The 18,537-nt window shown below is 29.4% G+C and overlaps 2 protein-coding genes across 8 annotated transcripts in view; one reads left to right on the forward strand and one right to left on the reverse strand.

Moving 5' to 3' along the window:
* Nucleotides 1–10,546, reverse strand: part of LOC123293598 (calpain-B-like) — a 29,432-nt gene extending 18,886 nt beyond the window's left edge. For 5 of the 6 annotated variants that reach the window (XM_044874473.1, XM_044874470.1, XM_044874475.1 and 2 more), the window contains exon 1: nt 10,381–10,546. The gene's annotated coding sequence lies outside the window, so the exon portion shown is untranslated. Of the gene's footprint in view, nt 1–3,651; nt 3,679–10,380 lie in introns of those variants that run through there. The other variant, XM_044874471.1, reaches the window with a different exon arrangement.
* A 2,134-nt stretch (nt 10,547–12,680) lies between these two features.
* On the forward strand, nt 12,681–18,362 carry LOC123293601. 2 transcript variants are annotated; one of them, XM_044874477.1, is made up of 4 exons: nt 12,681–12,842; nt 13,003–13,415; nt 14,040–14,481; nt 18,282–18,355. In XM_044874477.1, exons 1-4 carry the CDS (start codon nt 12,731–12,733, stop codon nt 18,311–18,313), a joined length of 999 nt encoding a protein of 332 aa, XP_044730412.1. In that variant the 5' UTR covers nt 12,681–12,730; the 3' UTR covers nt 18,314–18,355. The 2 variants fall into 2 exon arrangements, with proteins under 2 accessions (XP_044730412.1, XP_044730413.1); XM_044874478.1 differs by having other exon boundaries at nt 12,683–12,842; nt 14,040–14,308; nt 18,282–18,362.
* The last annotated feature ends 175 nt before the right edge of the window (nt 18,363–18,537 follow it).

Genomic DNA, 18,537 nt, shown 5'->3' on the forward strand with positions numbered 1-18,537 from the left:
TCGTCTTACCATAAAAAAAGTTTACAACAATAAATAAGTTTACAATATTATTCCAAAATATGAAATGTGTTATTATTTTTATTTTTATAGTCCAAAATTATTTTTAAATTTTCGACAATACAGTGTGTTTAGAGTGTTTGCATTAGTCACTGGAAAAATATTGTAAACATTAATTTAATATCTCAATAAAAAGATGCATAAGTATTTTATTTCCATAAAGTATCTAATATATTAAAAACATGTAGTCATTCAAAACAAAAATGCTTTGTTTTTCCCTGTAAGGAAACAAATTTTGCTCCCCAATTTTTGATTATGTCCAGAATCTTGGAAAAAAAGCCTATTGAATGTATGTTTTTTGAAATCATTTAAAACTAATTTTTTAAAAATTAGTAAAAAATGAATAAATTATGAAAAATGAGTACTTTGGGGTATTGAAGTCCGACGCTTTGAAACTAATTTTTACATATTAGTCAAAAGATCAAAAGTCAAAATTTGATGCCAAAATATTTGGAAATATGGAATCATTTGCAAGATTCTCGTACCACTTCGCTTAGTATATGGCCAGTTTTTATTCATTTTCTGCATTTTAGTTCAGCATTTTCAGATACATAAAAAACCGTTAATACTGAAGATCCTGATGAGGAAAATCGGACAAACTTATTATTGTATTGTCATTGGTCCTTGATAAGTGAGGGCAGTTTCAATTCAATCCGACCTTTTGAAATGGGTGAAAATCACGTTCAAAAATTCCGTTGCATAGATACATGCTAAGCTAATAAAAGCCTGTTAAAAACAGAATCAATTTAAATGGTAATTTTAAATTTTTATCTAGTTCTAAATTAGTCGTCTAGTTTACATTTGTTAAGTTATTGTTCAGTCTAAAGAATCCATTAACTACGTTTTTAAAATGGTAATAGGTTATAATTAGGGTTCCGTTGTCAAATGATTTTCAAGATATTTGTATTCGTTTGAAATATATTACTCAGTGTAGCCGAATTATTCAAATAATAAATTACAAAAAATGCGTTTTATTACAGGAATTATTTCATACGCAATTAATATTTAATCAACATCATGTCAATCACTTGAACATAAAAAATATGCTTTCAAGTGCCAAAACTACAAAATGAATAAATTTATTGATTAAACTAAGTTTATTTTTCTATTTTCATTGAAAACTAAAAAATAAACATTTATTATTTTTCAGTTAATAAATAAAGCCACTTCAAACATATCATTTGAAATTTAAATAGTAAATTTAAAAAAAGTGCCTTAAACATTAATTAAGCCATGGATTTACATCTAATAGCTAGTTCAATTAGTTTATTTATGCCCAAATACCCCATTTCCTGTTATTATAATACTCACACTTTAATTTAATTTTACTTTAATTTTTAATTATATTTGGATTACTAAAATATTTATCGTTATTAATACGCCTTTTTTAATGTTTTATGGATCAGATTTTCTCTGGAATTTGATTCTATAAATACAATACAAATACCTATTTTTAACATAATATTGAAATAATATTTTTAACTTTTGAAGGCACAAAAAGGTGTCTATTCATTCAGTGCATAGTAATTATCGCAAAAGTCAATAAGCTTAAAAATATTTCAAAAAGTTCATATTTTGTATAAAAAATTCGTCTTATCGAGGTTTTTGCACTTTTAGGTAACAATGAGTATAAACATTCATCATTGAGAATTCAAGAATATTTGAAAAAATTCGAGTTATCAATGAAGTTTCAGTTCATGAGACACGACTGGCTGCATGCAAAATTTAAAATTCTAGAGATGAAAAGCTATAATAATATTAAAGATTGATTTTAAATACATCAAATTTTACCGAAATTTCAAACAATTGTATCCGCTTATTCGAAAATTCTCCGGCCGGTCATTCGAAAGTGCTTACTTTCTAATTTTTTAATATTTTCCAATATAGTAAATAACACATCTATGGAGCAAAAGTAAAGAATGTCTCAGATCACATGACCTCGGCTTCGTCTCGGGCGACAAACATGAGATCTGAGACATTCTTTACTTGCTCCCATGATGTGTATACTATTTTTCTCTTTCACGGAGACAGAAAGCGGCAACTTGACACTTTCTGCAGGGAGATGAGAAAAAATGTGTGTTTGAAAGTGTAAAAAATTTCTTATAGTTATTTTACAAAAAATCCAATAAAAGTACTCGATAGTTGGCCCATTTATCTGCAAGATTCGCGTACAAACATTCCTGTGCGAGCTTTTTAGGTTTACATTCTCAATACTTGCAAATGATAACGAATATCCAAATAAAAATTTGCTGTGCAATGAAAACTAAATCCAAAACTCGTAATTTAAATAAATTACACTCAACGGACCGTCGTTATGGCGTTATTTACAACAAGCGTCGACTTACTAAACAGGTTCACTATCTACACTTAAGGTGTAAAACTATTTAAAGGCCAATCTTAAGAAATAGTTTAAACCTAATTCATATAAATTATAAATAAAATGTTCATACCAGTCAATCAACAGTATTAAAACTAGACTAGAAGGATTGCTATCAATAAAAAAAAATTAAATTAATTTATTAGCCGATTGATTTTTATTAGATAAAATAATTCCTTAATATAAAGTCTACACATATTTCAATTAGAAGTTAATAATAATTATGGGGTACAAGTACAAGAATAAATAATGACGTAGTCTTCAATAAATAGTAATTAATAATAAAATATAATTTTTAGTTTTACGCATACTTTTTATGGGTTTGAGTTCCATTTGCTTGATACAGGGTGCTAATCACAACAGAAATTTTTATGTGAAGCTTTAATATGAATGTATTTGAGAAATTTTGTATTACTACCAGTTCAATCAAATAATTCAACATTCCCAACTTGGCTATGAGAAGTATATCAGTGTAAACTGCTACGTAAGGTGGAAAGTAAGAACAAACCTGACCTCTCACAGGCCAGGTTAAATGACAATAATATTACAGGAAGTAAGCCAAACTTTAATAGCAATTTACGATTTTCGTATTTGCACAACGAATACAAATACGAGAGCGTAGCACTCGTAAAAAGTCACTCAGTAAAAATTTTTATTGGGCAAACGGCCCAATATTTTTTTAGGCCACTATTATTCTCTCTTTTTACATTCATTTATCTTGCATTCAATAAAAAAACAAATGATTGTTCATATATTTCAATAGATCGTATAATGGACATGTTTCCCGTCTTCCATATTGAAAAAGACCCAATTTCAAAATTTTCGTAAATGTAAACGTTGCAGGTTACACTAAAATGAAGCCACTCAATAAAATGCAGCCACTCAAGTTTCGTAAGAGTGTTAATCACAAAACTATACCCCCTTTCTGTACTGTAGACTATAAAACTACGAATACTAATTTTAAAAAATTTCTGGATTCTTTACTAAAAGAATACATATCACAAAAAAACTTTTTACCACTCTGTATAATTATAATTTAAACACATACTGCAATTAAATGTTTATAAATAGTTAAAAACTTGAATTTTACTACAGTTTCATCTTAAACGAACAACTTTAATACAAAAACTAATAAAACAAACAAAAAGTTGTTGTTTTAGTAAAAACAGACCGGAAAGAATTTAAAAATAAATATTATATAGTTTTTCCAAACATACCGCGTTAAACGTTATATCTACACAATAAATTAACTGTCGAATAATGTTAATAAATATAACATAAGATTAAAAATATTTATATTTTGACTATGACCATGCCCATATTTATTTTGCACATTTAATCTTAATAAAATTTATCAACATAAATTTTAAAAATGCTTGCTGATAATGAGTCATTTTTAAAAGCAATTGATTTACCTGGAACTATTAAATCGTCAACAGTAATTAATATTAAATACTTTTATAGTGTAATTACTCTTTATAATCGTGGAATTCTTCAAGTACTCAAAGGTGATAATTGCTAATCTAAGCAACAAGTTAAAATGGTGAAGTATAGAAATGGTGATCGCGACAAAAATACGTGTGATAGGTCGTTGAATTCGGAATGATTTCTAGATTTCTAGAGAGAGAAAATTTTGTTAATATACAATCGTCTCTAACTTGTTGAAAAATTAACTTTAATTTGAAAGGAAAAAAGGATTTGAAAGCGGTTTTCGGCATTCGATTCCTTAGCATAATTAATATGCATTTTAAATTAACCGTAAATATACTAAATTCACAATTCGGTTAATAGTGATGAAAATGATTCCAAACTTGTTACACGGGGGGTTTTAGGGTCACTGAAAACGAATATCGCGCCAGATTTGGTCTCCGAGGTACCTGGTGCCCAGTTCAGCGATCCCCAAAACCCCCGAGTAACAACTTTGGAATCATTTTCATCACTATTAACCGAATTGTGAATTTAGTATATTTACGGTTTCTGTGATTTCTTATAAGAAATTCTTCTCTCTCAAGAAGTTCTGTTTGAGCTGGGATTTATTATTAAACCATTTATTGGCCATTCAGATTCCTTTTCAGGGAAGATTTCGTCCAAAAACTGTAAACCGATTTTTAAACCAAATTACTGAAATTAATCGGTACTTTTATAGCATCGTACTGTCTAGTAAACCAAATTTCATTTTATTTGAACTAATGGGTGCGCTGCTGAAGATGCCTGAAATATAGCCGAGAAAAAAAAACAGACATATCATTATATCGTGTTTTAATTTTTTGAAGAATCTAAACGATAAAACTTTATATATTTCCTCATTCTTCAATGGTCACTCTAAACGAGCCAAATATTCTATGAGGACCTGATCTATTAAATTCAGGAAGGCATCATTTACTTTATAACTAGTGTCAAGACTTTGAAAAAAAATTTTGTATCTATAATAAGGAAATAAAATTTAATAATTTTTTTTATTTGACTTTCAAGGTTTCTCAAGATTTTTTAAAATTTAAATTATCTGAGTAATAAAAATAGTATATAACATTTTTGTTACGATTAGCTGAAACTTTTTAACAGTTTTATTAAGTTGTCTGACTTGACACTCCTACTTCTATGCTTTGGAAATTGTCATTTAAAAGCTTCGTTAGTAAATATATGTATAATGAACATACAATTGAATAAATGAAGGTGCAAACAAAATTTTACACTATTTCTGATTTACACTACTTCTCCTAACGGAGTCTTGCGGATCATACATACCGTTTTGAACGGGACTGTGGTTCTTTTCAACTTTGCGCCCAAATATCCCCGAAAAAACTTCGGGATGCAGAATTGCTCAATTTTGTGAAAACAGTAAACGATCTATAGATAATATTAATTTAATAATTTAATGTTCTGTTTTTGTGTTATTATTAGTTATGATAGACATTACTACCACAAAAAACCATTATTTAAAATTAATATCTTGCGTTCTTATTGAAATATGCTTTATTTTCAATACTTTTAATGACATACTAACAATTTTAAATGATTTCATATTTAATTTATTTAGCAGACATTGTTTCATATGATTTTCTTTAAAAAATAAATTTTATTTTACAGTTTAACTGACATTTACAGCTCGTAATAAATAAAAAACTAAAAAGGGTTAAATACTAAATAATCACTTCGTAAATATGTTAATGTTTATATGTATTATTACATGGTCTAGTCAAGTTCCTAGTATACACTCTGACATTATGAAGCAATAAATAGAATTCAAGAAAAGTAACTACCCATTTTTTCATATTTTCGAATTGTAAAAATAATAAATATCCAACTGAGATACATACTAAAAGCATTGCTAAACCGAGTTGAACAAGGAATAGTTCATGTATAATGTCAATAAACTTTTTATTCAGAAATAATTACAGTCAAATCTGGGTAAATGAGAACTGGATAAGTGAGAAAACTCTATAATTGAGTGTAATAACAAGGACCCGTCATTTTAAGCTCCCAAAACCTCTATTAGCGAGAAACAAAAACCTCTGTAAGACAGAGGTCCATGAGTTTTTCCCTCATTCGTACTTGCTGTGACTTATTGTTGCTGCGTACCTCTATAAGAGAGATGTTGCTGCGTACTTCTGTAAGAGAGAAATGCTACCCATGAACATGAATTAGTGAGAAACTCGGGTTAGTGAGAAACCTCTATAAGCGAAAATGAGATTGTGCTTCCTTGAACTCTCGCTTATCCAGGTTTTACTGTATTAAAAAAAAAAAAAAAGCTTTTAGTTTTCGTTACACACTTTTTCACTAAGGACTCCGACAGGATGTAACGGGGGAGGGGGTGGTGGCATAAAAAATTTCAAATTTCCATTAAAAATTGTCTAAAAATAAGGATCTGAAGCATCCGACATCGAGTCAGGTTAAAGCTTAAGCTCAGGCTTTTGAATTATCGACTGAACGACTCTCTATAATTTGGGTATGACGAAAGTTCTAAAAAAAGCCTAAAGCTTACATAATTCAAGGAAGAGAACTGTTTCACTTTGAAAGTAATCCTCGCGGAGTAGCTGAGAATGTATAAAACATATCGTCGGCAATCGCATAATTTCAATTAGTTTTGAACTTTGAAGGATACATGTTCGTGAATACAAAATTGGTAGCAAAAAAGGGTCGTTCATATATCATAAGCCAATTAATAGCCTTTATTTTTAACCTCCTTTCCCGAAGAAAACAGCATATGGACTTTCGATGGGCAGGTACCCGGCCTCTCTGTAGCTTCGTCATAAATGAAAAAAGGCCAAATTTTTTATAATTATCACGGAAGGCTTGAAACTTGAAGCAGCAATACCTACCCAACGCACGATCAAAATTTGACGGAGCTGGCATATAACCACAAATAATTCTCAAACAAAAGTGATGAATAACAACTTCTATTTAACGCCAAGTAAACAGAAATAGACCCTTATTAAACACTTTCGTCCCTGTTTAAACCACTGTATGTGGTTTATGAATGACCCCTGAGAGAAAATCGTGACTAGCGTTAATTAAATTAATTAGATATTGTAGGTATTATTTAGTCACACCTACACAAAGGTTAACATTGTTACAATATCTATTGCATTTATTTTTTTAAACATTAAATTCTCATTCTGAAATTATTGATTTTTCTTCTCAAAAGTTGTCGAAAAATATTGTTGTAAACTCATTTTTATAAGTGTTTGTGCAACGTTGTCCTTAATCATAAATTTTATTTTGTTTTCTTTGTGAATGTGTCCAAATCTTTTGTCGCGTGATAACTTCCGAACAAATTATATGCTCTTATAGAGGTCAGCGCAGTATTTTGGAGTCACAAATAAAATGAAAATTTTTATAATAAGTAAGCAAAGGTGTAGAAAGTCAATATTTTACCGAGCGAGATATTTGGATTTGGAGGATTTCTAGTAGTCATTATACGTTTACCATTCGAAAAATGTAGTAAAATTCGTCTTCCCAAGCAAAAATAATTTTAAAATGTACAAATTGACCAAGGTTGAGCTTTTGTCAGTAGATAGTTGGCGTAATAAGTACATGGAAAATCATTCGATTATAGTCTAATTTGAATAATTGCGACGATTGAATAATCATTTAATAGCCAGCCCTGTATACTCATTTCTGTATTTTTTACATACAATTTAAGTACTTTTTATTTAATTACTTTTATTGTTATTTGTTAATTAGTCTATTAATCTTCTTTCTTTACTCATTAAACGGCATTGACAAAAGTAGAATTCTTGTATTTTTTTTTTTTGTAAGTAATTATTTAATTGTAATGACATAATAAGAATAATTTTATATCATTTGAAATTTATTATTTCCTTCTACTAAAAAAGTAAACGTCCCGGCGACTTCAAGTATTCAATCTACGAATTAAATGTTATACCTTAATTATAAAGAATTTGGCCAGAAGTATTGATTTTGACCAAGATTAAATTTTTCTAAACTATTCGCTTAGTGTAGGAGCCAAATAAGCGCAACCTCGAAAATTTTTTTATAAAATCATACTACAGTGCAACCTTAATAACACGTACCTCAATATAACAACGATATGTTAATTAATCGAAATTTTGTTGATAATAATTAAAGTAAATAATACAGAGTAATACACACAAAATTTGATTAAAATTTTTATTATTATTAATATATTCGCTGTTAAAAGGTATCAAAAAGTATCAAAATTAACCTAGCTCTAATAGGTTTCAAGAATTTAGGTCCTGGTCCCGGAATTAAGCATATAAGTGATAGCCAGCTTAAAACTATCATCGCAGCTAAAAAGCATGACCCAAAATTAGTGGGTTTCAAAAAAAAATCCAATAAGATCGGATCCAATTTGCCTGTGTTATCAAAAAAATCGAATTTTTAACTTTATGACGCCATCAAAATCCAAAAAATTTAATTTTGCTCTATCACATCCAAATTTTACCCAATTTTGACAAACCAAGTATGTAATTCTACTAAATTTGGGTCATGCTTTTCATATTTGAGATCAAAATTAACCTAGCTCTTATAGGTTTCAAGAAATTGGGTCCTGGTCCCGAAATTAAGCACATAAGTGATAGCTAGCGAAAATTTGACATCATAGCTGAAAAGAATGACCAAAAGTTAGTGAGTTTCAAAAAAAATTCCAATAAGATCGGATCCAATTTGCCTGTGTTATCAAAAAAATCGAATTTTTTAACTTTATGACGTCATCAGAATCCAAAAAAAATTAATTTTGCTCTATCACATCCAAATTTTATCCAATTTTGATAAACCAAGTATGTAATCCTACTAAATTTGTGTCATACTTTTCGAATTTGTGATCAAAATTAACCTAGCTCCAATAGATTTTAAGAATGTGGAGTCATGGTACCGGAATTAAGCACATAAGTGATAGCTAGCGAAAATTTGACATCATAGCTGAAAAGAATGACCCAAAGTTAGTGGGTTTCAAAAAAAATTCCAATAAGATCGGATCCAATTTGCCTGTGTTATCAAAAAAATCGAATTTTTTAACTTTATGACGTCATCAAAATCCAAAAAATTTAATTTTGCTCTATCACATCCAAATTTTATCCAATTTTGACAAACCGAGTATATAATTCTACTAACTTTCTGTCATACTTTTCATATTTGAGATCAAAATTAACCTAGCTCTAATAGGTTTCAAGAATTTGGGTCCTGGTCCCGGAATTAAGCACATAAGTGATAGCTAGCGAAAAATTGACATCATAGCTGAAAAGAATGACCCAAAGTTAGTGGGTTTCAAAAAAAAATTCCAATAAGATCGGATCCAATTTGCCTGTGTTATCAAAAAAATCGAATTTTTTAACTTTATGACGTCATCAGAATCCAAAAAAAATTAATTTTGTTCTATCACATCCAAATTTTATCCAATTTTGATAAACCAAGTATGTAATCCTACTAAATTTGTGTCATACTTTTCGAATTTGTGATCAAAATTAACCTAGCTCCAATAGATTTTAAGAATGTGGAGTCATGGTACCGGAATTAAGCATATAAATGATAGCCAGCGTAAAACTAACATAGCAGCTGAAATAATGATCCAAAATTAGTGTTTAGAAGCCAAAATTTCTCAGATTTATTTTAGAAACTTTTAGATACCAATTTAAGAAATTAACAGACAATAGTGTGAATATTAATTATTACCCTTGAAATTTGGAACAAACAAAGATATGGAACAAATTATATAGTTACAGCAGTTTATATGTTTATACATTTATTATGGAATAAAATTAAAGGTAAACTATAATTTTATCTGGTAATTTTTATGCGTTAAAGAATGGTTCATCTGTTATGTTGACTCCTATGTTAATTAGTTCGCGGACTAACTGACCTTGACTTAAGTGAAACTATTATACTACCATAATGGGAGTTACATAAGTGGGAGTTATAAAAATACATTTTAATTTAAAACAAAAATTACCCATCTTAAAAAATTTTCTACAATTCAAATTGATTAGCAGAAAATTTGGCTTAAATCCAAACATCATCGATTTCAAAAAATTATAGTTTGTTAATTAGAATTGTTTACTTGTAAACTCACATAAAAACCGTTTTACAAAATCACATAGCTTGAAAAAATTACTTTATTTTCTTTTTAAAAATACCTGTAGTTTGATTTGTCGTAAATCATTAATAATATGGGCAGAGAACCAAATTTTTGAATTTACTCAGAGAAATACTAAAGCAGATAATTACAAAAATTCTCACATAATATTAACCATGCAAATGAATTTTTTAATTACAAGATTAAAACGATTTGTTAATATGTAAAGCAATAATCGAATTTTCAAATAAAAAATGTACATAACCTAAATAAGCAAGGCATATTTGAATAAAAAACACTGTTAACCAATAAAATCTAAATGATTCTCGAAAAAATGATTGATGTAGAAAATTATAGGAGTGGTTAATTTTATTTCGAAAAAGAGTGTACTCACACTATTTTAAAAAAATTTGTTAGGATACCATAAGACACACAAATTCACTTTTAAGAAAAAAAAGGATAACTATTTACACGACTAACAGGAGCCGCTCAAGAGCCTATTTACTTGTTAAATCCAAGTGGCACTTTCTCTAAAACAACAATCAAATTCCTTGTAAAGATCATACTGATTCGTTTACGTTCGCGATGTACTCATGGAGGATATACCTACTTACTTAGGTTGGGTTGCACCATACGTAATTAACATACACAATTACAGTTATGCGGTTATGCCTCTGATTAAGTCAAATATTAGTCATGGCGCCGAGTAGCTGATTAATGGGGTACGTTCACTGATCTATATAGATCTGTAGTATACAACTATATAGTTGATCATTTCAAATGAAACTTCTCAAAAATTATAAATGTAAAAATGTCTTTTGTATTGTACAAACATTATTTATAATTATTAGGATTGACAAAAGAGAAGATAATCACTGGAGATCTGAAAGTGTACAAATATAAAACTGTTATTGGTAATATAAATCGACCATTTCATTTTAAAATCACGATTCTCTTTTGTTTCGGAGTAAATGATTTATAACCAATATGATGAAATGGTTAGCAAATATCTTCTATCTTCGTCTAACTTATTGCTACCAGTCCGAAAAAATGAACTCATACTTGCGCTTATAACATGATGAAAAAAAGTTTATTTTGAACTAAAGACCATAGATACCAAAAATATTGACTATAATGGCCATGTGTTACTGTGTGTGATTAGTATTGTAAGTGTACAACTTCAGATGATGAGTTTCACCGACTGGGTTCATGTATACTGTTGGAGAAGACTTTACGTTTTCTCATACTTGAGTAAGTGCGCTTGGCAGTGCGCACTATGTCATGGCGGCTTTGCACCCCTCCACTCGCTTTTTGGGATATATCCAACTCTGACTCGAGCAAGAAGACGAGCAACAAGTTCAATAGATATATGAATTTTTGAATACACATAATTGTTAAATAATAATTAATAAAGATATAGAAGACTATAATAATAAGTCAAGTGTTTAATTAATTAACGGAACCTATAATCTCCTCTCCTCAACAAAATTAAATATAAAGTCTAAAAGGTTATGGGACCAACACGCTGTGTGTGAGAGAGGAGACTTTTGTGATTACAAAAAGAAGTGAACAAATTTTTTTTGATAATAATTAGAAATCTGGTAAGTGGCCACATAAAATTTTTTATTAATTGTCGACATAATAAATCAAGCGCTTGAATGAATGTTACACGTGAGATTGAAATTAGAATGTGCACATAGTTTAAGATTTATTAAGAATTTACCCTTACAGGAAAATATAAATAAATATTAGATCAATTAAAGAAGTGTTAAAAAGAAAAATTTTTTTAGAATTATTAAAGTTTCAAAATGGATGACACAAAATTAATTTTCTTTGTTTTCAAAGGAAAAATATATAAAACGAATAATATTTGTGTATAAATATTATTCCAGGCATAAACAAGCATGAGAGATAGAGACGGAGATATGCGTACGACAGTAACGGACGCTTGAAAAGTAAACAAGAAAGCTGTCTGTCTTTCTCTTTGCTTCTTGTCAAACGAAGCATTCTTAGCTTATAGATGTACATATATACATATAATACAGATAAAAGTGTTTTGAAAACATTTTTATTCTAAGTTTTTTTTAATATATATTTTTTCTTCTCTTTGTCTCTAAACTCTCGGAATTTTTTTATTTTAGAAAAGTGAAAATTAATCATTTAATAATATTTATATAATATTTATATGATTATTGATTAATAATATTTTTATAATAATAATCAGTATAAAACAACGTTGCTTAGACTAAAGTATTAGATAAATTAGATATAAAATCGAGTTTTATTATTTTCGTATAATAAAACAAAAATAAGAATAAAATTAAATTATATAATTCGCTAGCTCAAATCATAAACAAATAAAAAGTAATAACTGCTGTGCAGGGAACGCTTTTGTTTAAATTAAGCAATCATTATGAACACGCTCTTGAGCATCACACGTGTGCGATCGGCTCTTCCCGGTAATTTCGAGTGCTGTGCCTTGAAACGAGAGGAAGAGAGCGCGTGTGGTGTATCGGTGTGTGGGAGGATGACAGCTGATTTCGAACAGTTTTGACTTGCTGTGCAGTCAAGATAGGGCGAAATCATTCAAGTGAAGAGAGATTTATTGAACTCTCAATTGTTAAATAAAAAAAAAAAAATGTTTGGTATTTTATTACAAAAATCTAAATCTGTAAATATTTTATTACAGAATTGTCGCTTGAATAAAAAAAAAAAAAAAAAAAAAAAAAAAAAATAGAGCTAGTATGTCGACTGATAATCAAGACGAAATTTTTGAACAGCAAAAGGAAATTTTAGATGATTCATCATTAGAAAATGAATTATTGGAGGGTGATGGAGAAAATACACAAAATAAAGGTAATTTTTTTTGTTTGATTTGTCCTAGATGGTAAACAATGTTATTAGAAATTAGAAAAAGGATCCAATTTTTTTTTTAGTATTAGAAATAGATGTGATAAAATGAATTAAATTTATTTTATCATAAAAATCCAAACATTATAGAAAATATTGTTTACAGAAAATCAATCAGAAGAAGAAGAAACAAGGGATAATCCCCCTAATATTGAATCTGATATTCATAATTTTAAGTTGGTCACATGTATGCGAGATCAGCAATATTTGGTTAAGTCCATGAAACAAGTCATGGAAAAACACCTCAACATGCTGGGTGAAGTCGAAAGTATAACAAGAAATTTAGCTACAGCAGAAAGAACACGACTAGAAACAATACGAGAACAACGTTTAGCAACTGAAGAAGTGAGAAAGGTCTTGGTAGAAGCACAAAAAATCTCATCAACAATACAACAAACACCAGCGGATTCAGAACGACAATTTAGACGATTAGATGGAAATGTATTCAATTCTACCACAATAGACGCAACATTAGAAGCAAGTCACATACAACAACCCAATGCTAGTATTGGTCAAAATGTAAGTTTAGAAATAGCACAAGCATTAAATAATACGGCACTAGAAATTAGAAAAACTTTAGAATCAAAAGGGTCAGATAATAAAAAAGATTATAAATTAACTAGAAAAAGCAATATGGATGTTTGGATGGATCATTTGAGAAGTGAATTAACAGAAAAAGATTTAATTGATGTAATAAATGATCAAATTAATCCACCAAACAACCTTACTGCTGATACCATATCAAAAAGACGTAATAAAGTTAGACGCATAATAATATCACATTTAGAAGAATATTATCATGCAGAAGTTTTAAATATTTCTGATCCTAAGTTAGTCCTACAAAGAATTAGAGAATTTAGAAGAACAGAAAACAATTTAACTCATTCAGCTGTTAGAACTCAATTATATAACTTAAAGCTAAATAAAAATGAATCAGCTCATAATTTTATTACTAGATTTAATGAGTTAATTAGAAGTTATGAAAATTGTGAAGAAGCAATTCCTTTGACAAATGAGGAAAAACGATCTGCATTTTATCAAGCAGTATCGGACACAGAACCCGATATTAGATCTGCTGATTTAATGAAAAGGCAAATGGGTGAACAAATGACTTTAGATCAATTAAAATCATATTTATTACAGTTAGAAGCAGAGAGGAAAGCAGCTAAACCCCAAAAAGCTACAACAACAACAGCAAACTCAGCTCAGGTTAAACCAGCCTGGCAGAGTGATCCTCACCGTAATTGCCATAGATGTAATAAAACAGGGCATAATGAGAGTGATTGTCCTCTAATTAAATACGATTTGTATTTTTGCTATGTGTGCCGACAAGTATCTAGCCACATAGGTACAAATTGTCCTAAACGTGGTAATGAAAATTACAGAGGAGGAAATTCATCTAGAGGAAGAGGGTATGTAAACAAATTAGATAATAAACAAAAATGGTCAAGCACATCAAAAACAGATAATCAAACTAGAGGTAGAGGTAGAATTGTATACAAAGGGGGTCAAACGTCGTTCAACCGCAATAATAAAAAGCCCTACAGTCGTCCACAAAAATCAAATGCTAAAGCTAATCTAACAGGTGAGATTTTAAATGATAATACAAGTACAAAAGAAATAAAGTTCGTAGCAGATTCGGGTGCTACAGAACATATAGTTAAGAAAAGCATAATTCTAAGTAATTTTAAATATTGCTCAAATGAGGTTATTAAAAGTGCTAATAAAAATAGAATAGCTGATATAAAAATAGATGGAAAAGGTGATTTGTATTTATACAAAGTAAATACAAATCAGTCTATAAAATTAACAAATGTATTAGCTGCTGAAAACATCGCGAAAAATTTAATATCATTAAGACGCTTTGTAGATGCTGGACTAGGAATATATTTAGACGATAAAACTTTAACAATCTTCGATAAAATTACGGGAGATGAATTTTTATCAGGAAAATATGAAAAACCAAATTGGATTGTAACATTAAAAGTTAATACAAATGATTCAGAAAATTGCGAAGTAAAATCATATCAATGTAATGGGCAAATAATATCAGATTTTGACCATCTTGATCAATCTCAGACAAATAATGTTTTGGGTTTATCAGTTTCGGAGGGAGAAACTACCCAAAGCATCAGATGCGATTCGTCAGGGATTGGGAGGGAGAAGTGTCGGGATGAACAAAATCTGAATGAAAACGAAAATAATACGGGCATAGAAAAATTAGAATCAGATTTTAAATTAGATGAGCAAACTTTGAATAGAAAAATATTAGATTTAAATTCGGTGAAAGAATTAGAAAAGTTCAATAAAATGAAAGAGTTAGAGTCAAATAAAACGGTAATTAAAAATAACAAATTAGATGAAGCCATGTTATGGCATTGTAGACTAGGTCATCCGTCGTTTAAATACTTAAAAGAAATACAAAAATCAAATGAAATATTAAAGAAAATAAATTTTACAAAAGAAATTCAAAATTGTGAAACGTGTATTTTAGCAAAAATGGAAAAATTACCATTCAAAGAGACTAGAACTAGATCGGTTAGACCTCTACACACGATTCATGTTGATACCATGGGACCAATAACACCCTTATCGTTCCCTGGTGAAAATAGATTCATCATTGTTTTTATAGATGATTTTTCTAGATATGCTCAAGTATATCCAGTGCAAAACAAGAGTGAAGCAGGTAATGTTCTTAGAAAATTCTTGATTAGAATGCGAAATCTGATAGGAAAAGATAGTAAAGTATGTTACATTAGAACAGATAATGGTACAGAATTTTGTGGAGGGGAATTTCTAGAAATAATGAAAGAAGAGAAAATAGAAGAAAACTTTGCACCACCTTACACTCCAGAACACAATGGTACAGCTGAAAAATTTAACAAAACGTTACAGCAGAAAATTAGAGCGTTGCTAATTGGTTCTGGGGTACCAAAAAGGTTCTGGTCTTTGGCAGCTGAAACAGCAGTTAATGTTTATAATAGAACACCGCACAAATCAAATAATTTTGAAACTCCATTATATAGAATAAATTCAAGTCTGAAAAATCATTTAGATTCACTTAGAAGGTTTGGTTGTTTAGCTTATGTGAGAATACCAATCACAGAAACCAAGTTCTCCGAAAGAGCGTTAAAAACAATATTGGTAGGTTATTCAAGCACAGGGTATGTTTTGTGGCATTATTCAACGAATAGATTTATAAATTCAAGACATGTTAAATTCAATGAAAAACAAGTATATAAAGACTTGTTAGATGTTGATAGATTAGAAGAACATGGAAAACTAGATGAAAATAATATAGACTGGTTTAACGTAGAAGAAAATAACTCCATTCCCATTATTAATAATGAGTTAGTATTAGAGGAACAAATAGATAAGAAAAACCTGAAGCGGGGTAGACCAAAGAAAAAATCATTAGAAGAACAGGAAATAAAAGAAAAAGAGGTTAAAATACCAAAGTTATCCAAAAGAATTCCAAAACCAAAATTAGATGAAAATTTTGTTTATAGAGCAAAAACTCAACTGATAGAAGATACTAGTTTTGCATTCTTTACAGCAAAAGATATTGAAATAGACAAATTTCAATTCGGTCAAAATTTAGATGGGCAGGAAAACAAAGCAATAGAAATAAATGAACTAAAACATGCTATGTTTGCAAATATTAATAAAGATCCTACTAATTGCGATGAAGCTAGAAAAAGAGCGGATTGGCCGAAGTGGAAAAAGGCCATGGAAGAAGAAATTAAATCAATGGATGATAATCAGGTATGGGATATCGTTGACAGGCCAACTACAACCATTAGAGGAGAGAAATCAAATATTATAGACTCTAGATGGATATTTAAAACAAAAGAAGATAAAAATGGAGAAATAATTTATAAAGCTAGACTAGTAATCAGGGGTTTTAAAGATAGACATGTGTATGAATTGAGAGAAACATATGCTCCTGTATCTAGATTATCAGTAGTCAGAACAGTTCTAGCTGTGATAAATAAATATAACCTAGATGCAGAACAGATGGATGTAAAAACAGCATTTTTATATGGAAAATTAGATGAATTAATTTATATGGAAATACCTGAGGGACTAGAAAATGGAGATAAAATTAAAAGAACCAAGGTATGTAAATTAAATAAATCATTATACGGTCTTAAAATTAGCCCTAAAAAGTGGAACAATAGATTTTCAGAAGTTGCTCGAAAACTAGGATTAGAAAATGATGTGAATGAACCTTGTTTGTACACATGGAGAAAAGAAGGTAAAATGGCTGTGCTAGCGCTGTATGTAGATGATATGATAGCAGCTAGTAATTATCCTGAAAAATTAGAAGAAATTAAAACAGTGTTAAAATCTGAGTTTGAAATGAAAATGTTGGGTGAGCCCAAAATGTTTCTTGGTATGAAAATAGAAAGAGATAGATCAAATCAAGAAATGCTAATTTCACAACCAGATTATATTGAAAAGATTCTAGAACGTTTCAATATGAAGGAATGCAAGCCACAAAACACTCCCATGGTCACTAGACAAGTGAAACATAGAAGTGAAAAAGGAAAAATAAAACAAAATGAAAATCAAGTCAGTTCCAAAGTAGATGCAAAACTCAAAGTACCTTATCGAGAAGCTATTGGGAGTCTATTATATTTAGCTGGCACCACTAGACCAGATATATCGTATGCGGTCAACTATTTATCTAGAAGACAATTAAATACTACTGAAGAAGACTGGGTAGAAGTCAAAAGAATTTTTAGATACCTTAGAGGAACTTCGAACGTAGGTTTAAGATTTAGAGGTCTTACAAATAATTTAGAAGCGGTAACAGATGCAAGTTTTAGAGACTGTGAAGAATCAACCTCAACCAGTGGGTATGTGATTCATCTATACGGTGATACGGTGGCTTGGAGAAGCCACAAGCAGAATTATCCATCCCTGTCAACTTGTCAAGCTGAATACTTGGCAATGAGCGAAGTATGTCAGGAAGTTATTTCATTAGATAAGGCAATTAGGGACATGGTAGGTAAAACAAATTATCCTGTTACAATTAGATGCGATAATAAATCGGCAGGAGCGTGTACTCAAAAAGAAGGTCATCATAAACTAAAAAGTTTTGATGATGATTTAGATGTAATTAAATCTAATTTAAATATTAGAGAAATTAAGGGTCAAAAGGTTCCTATGGCGGAAACACACGGTGATTTCGTTAAGTCGTGTGTATCTAGAGGTCAGATAAAGGTAGAATGGGTACCTACAGATGAAAATATCGCTGATATAATGACAAAACCTCTACCTTCTAGTTCTCATGAAAAACATAGAGATAAAATTATGAATTTAATTTAATTTAATAAGATAGATTTAATTAAAATCTCTAATTTGTTTATTATATTTCAGAAAAACCCGCTAAACCAGAAGAAAAGAAATAGATGCTGCTGATTAGAAGAGTGCGCAGTGAAAAAAAAAAAAAAAAAAAAAAAAAAAAAAAAAAAAAAAAAAATTATTATTATTATCACTAGAAAATAAGTTTATCATAGTTTATCACAGTATTTTCAAAAAGGGTTCGATATTGTTTTTTTTCTAAAAAGGTACAGAGTAATTAAGAAGTACCAAAGAACCTAAACTAATAAGTTTTTTTTGTTTTTTTTTATAT

The sequence above is a fragment of the Chrysoperla carnea genome, chromosome 2, assembly GCF_905475395.1.
Source record: "Chrysoperla carnea chromosome 2, inChrCarn1.1, whole genome shotgun sequence".
NCBI classification, from domain to species: Eukaryota; Metazoa; Arthropoda; class Insecta; order Neuroptera; family Chrysopidae; genus Chrysoperla; species Chrysoperla carnea.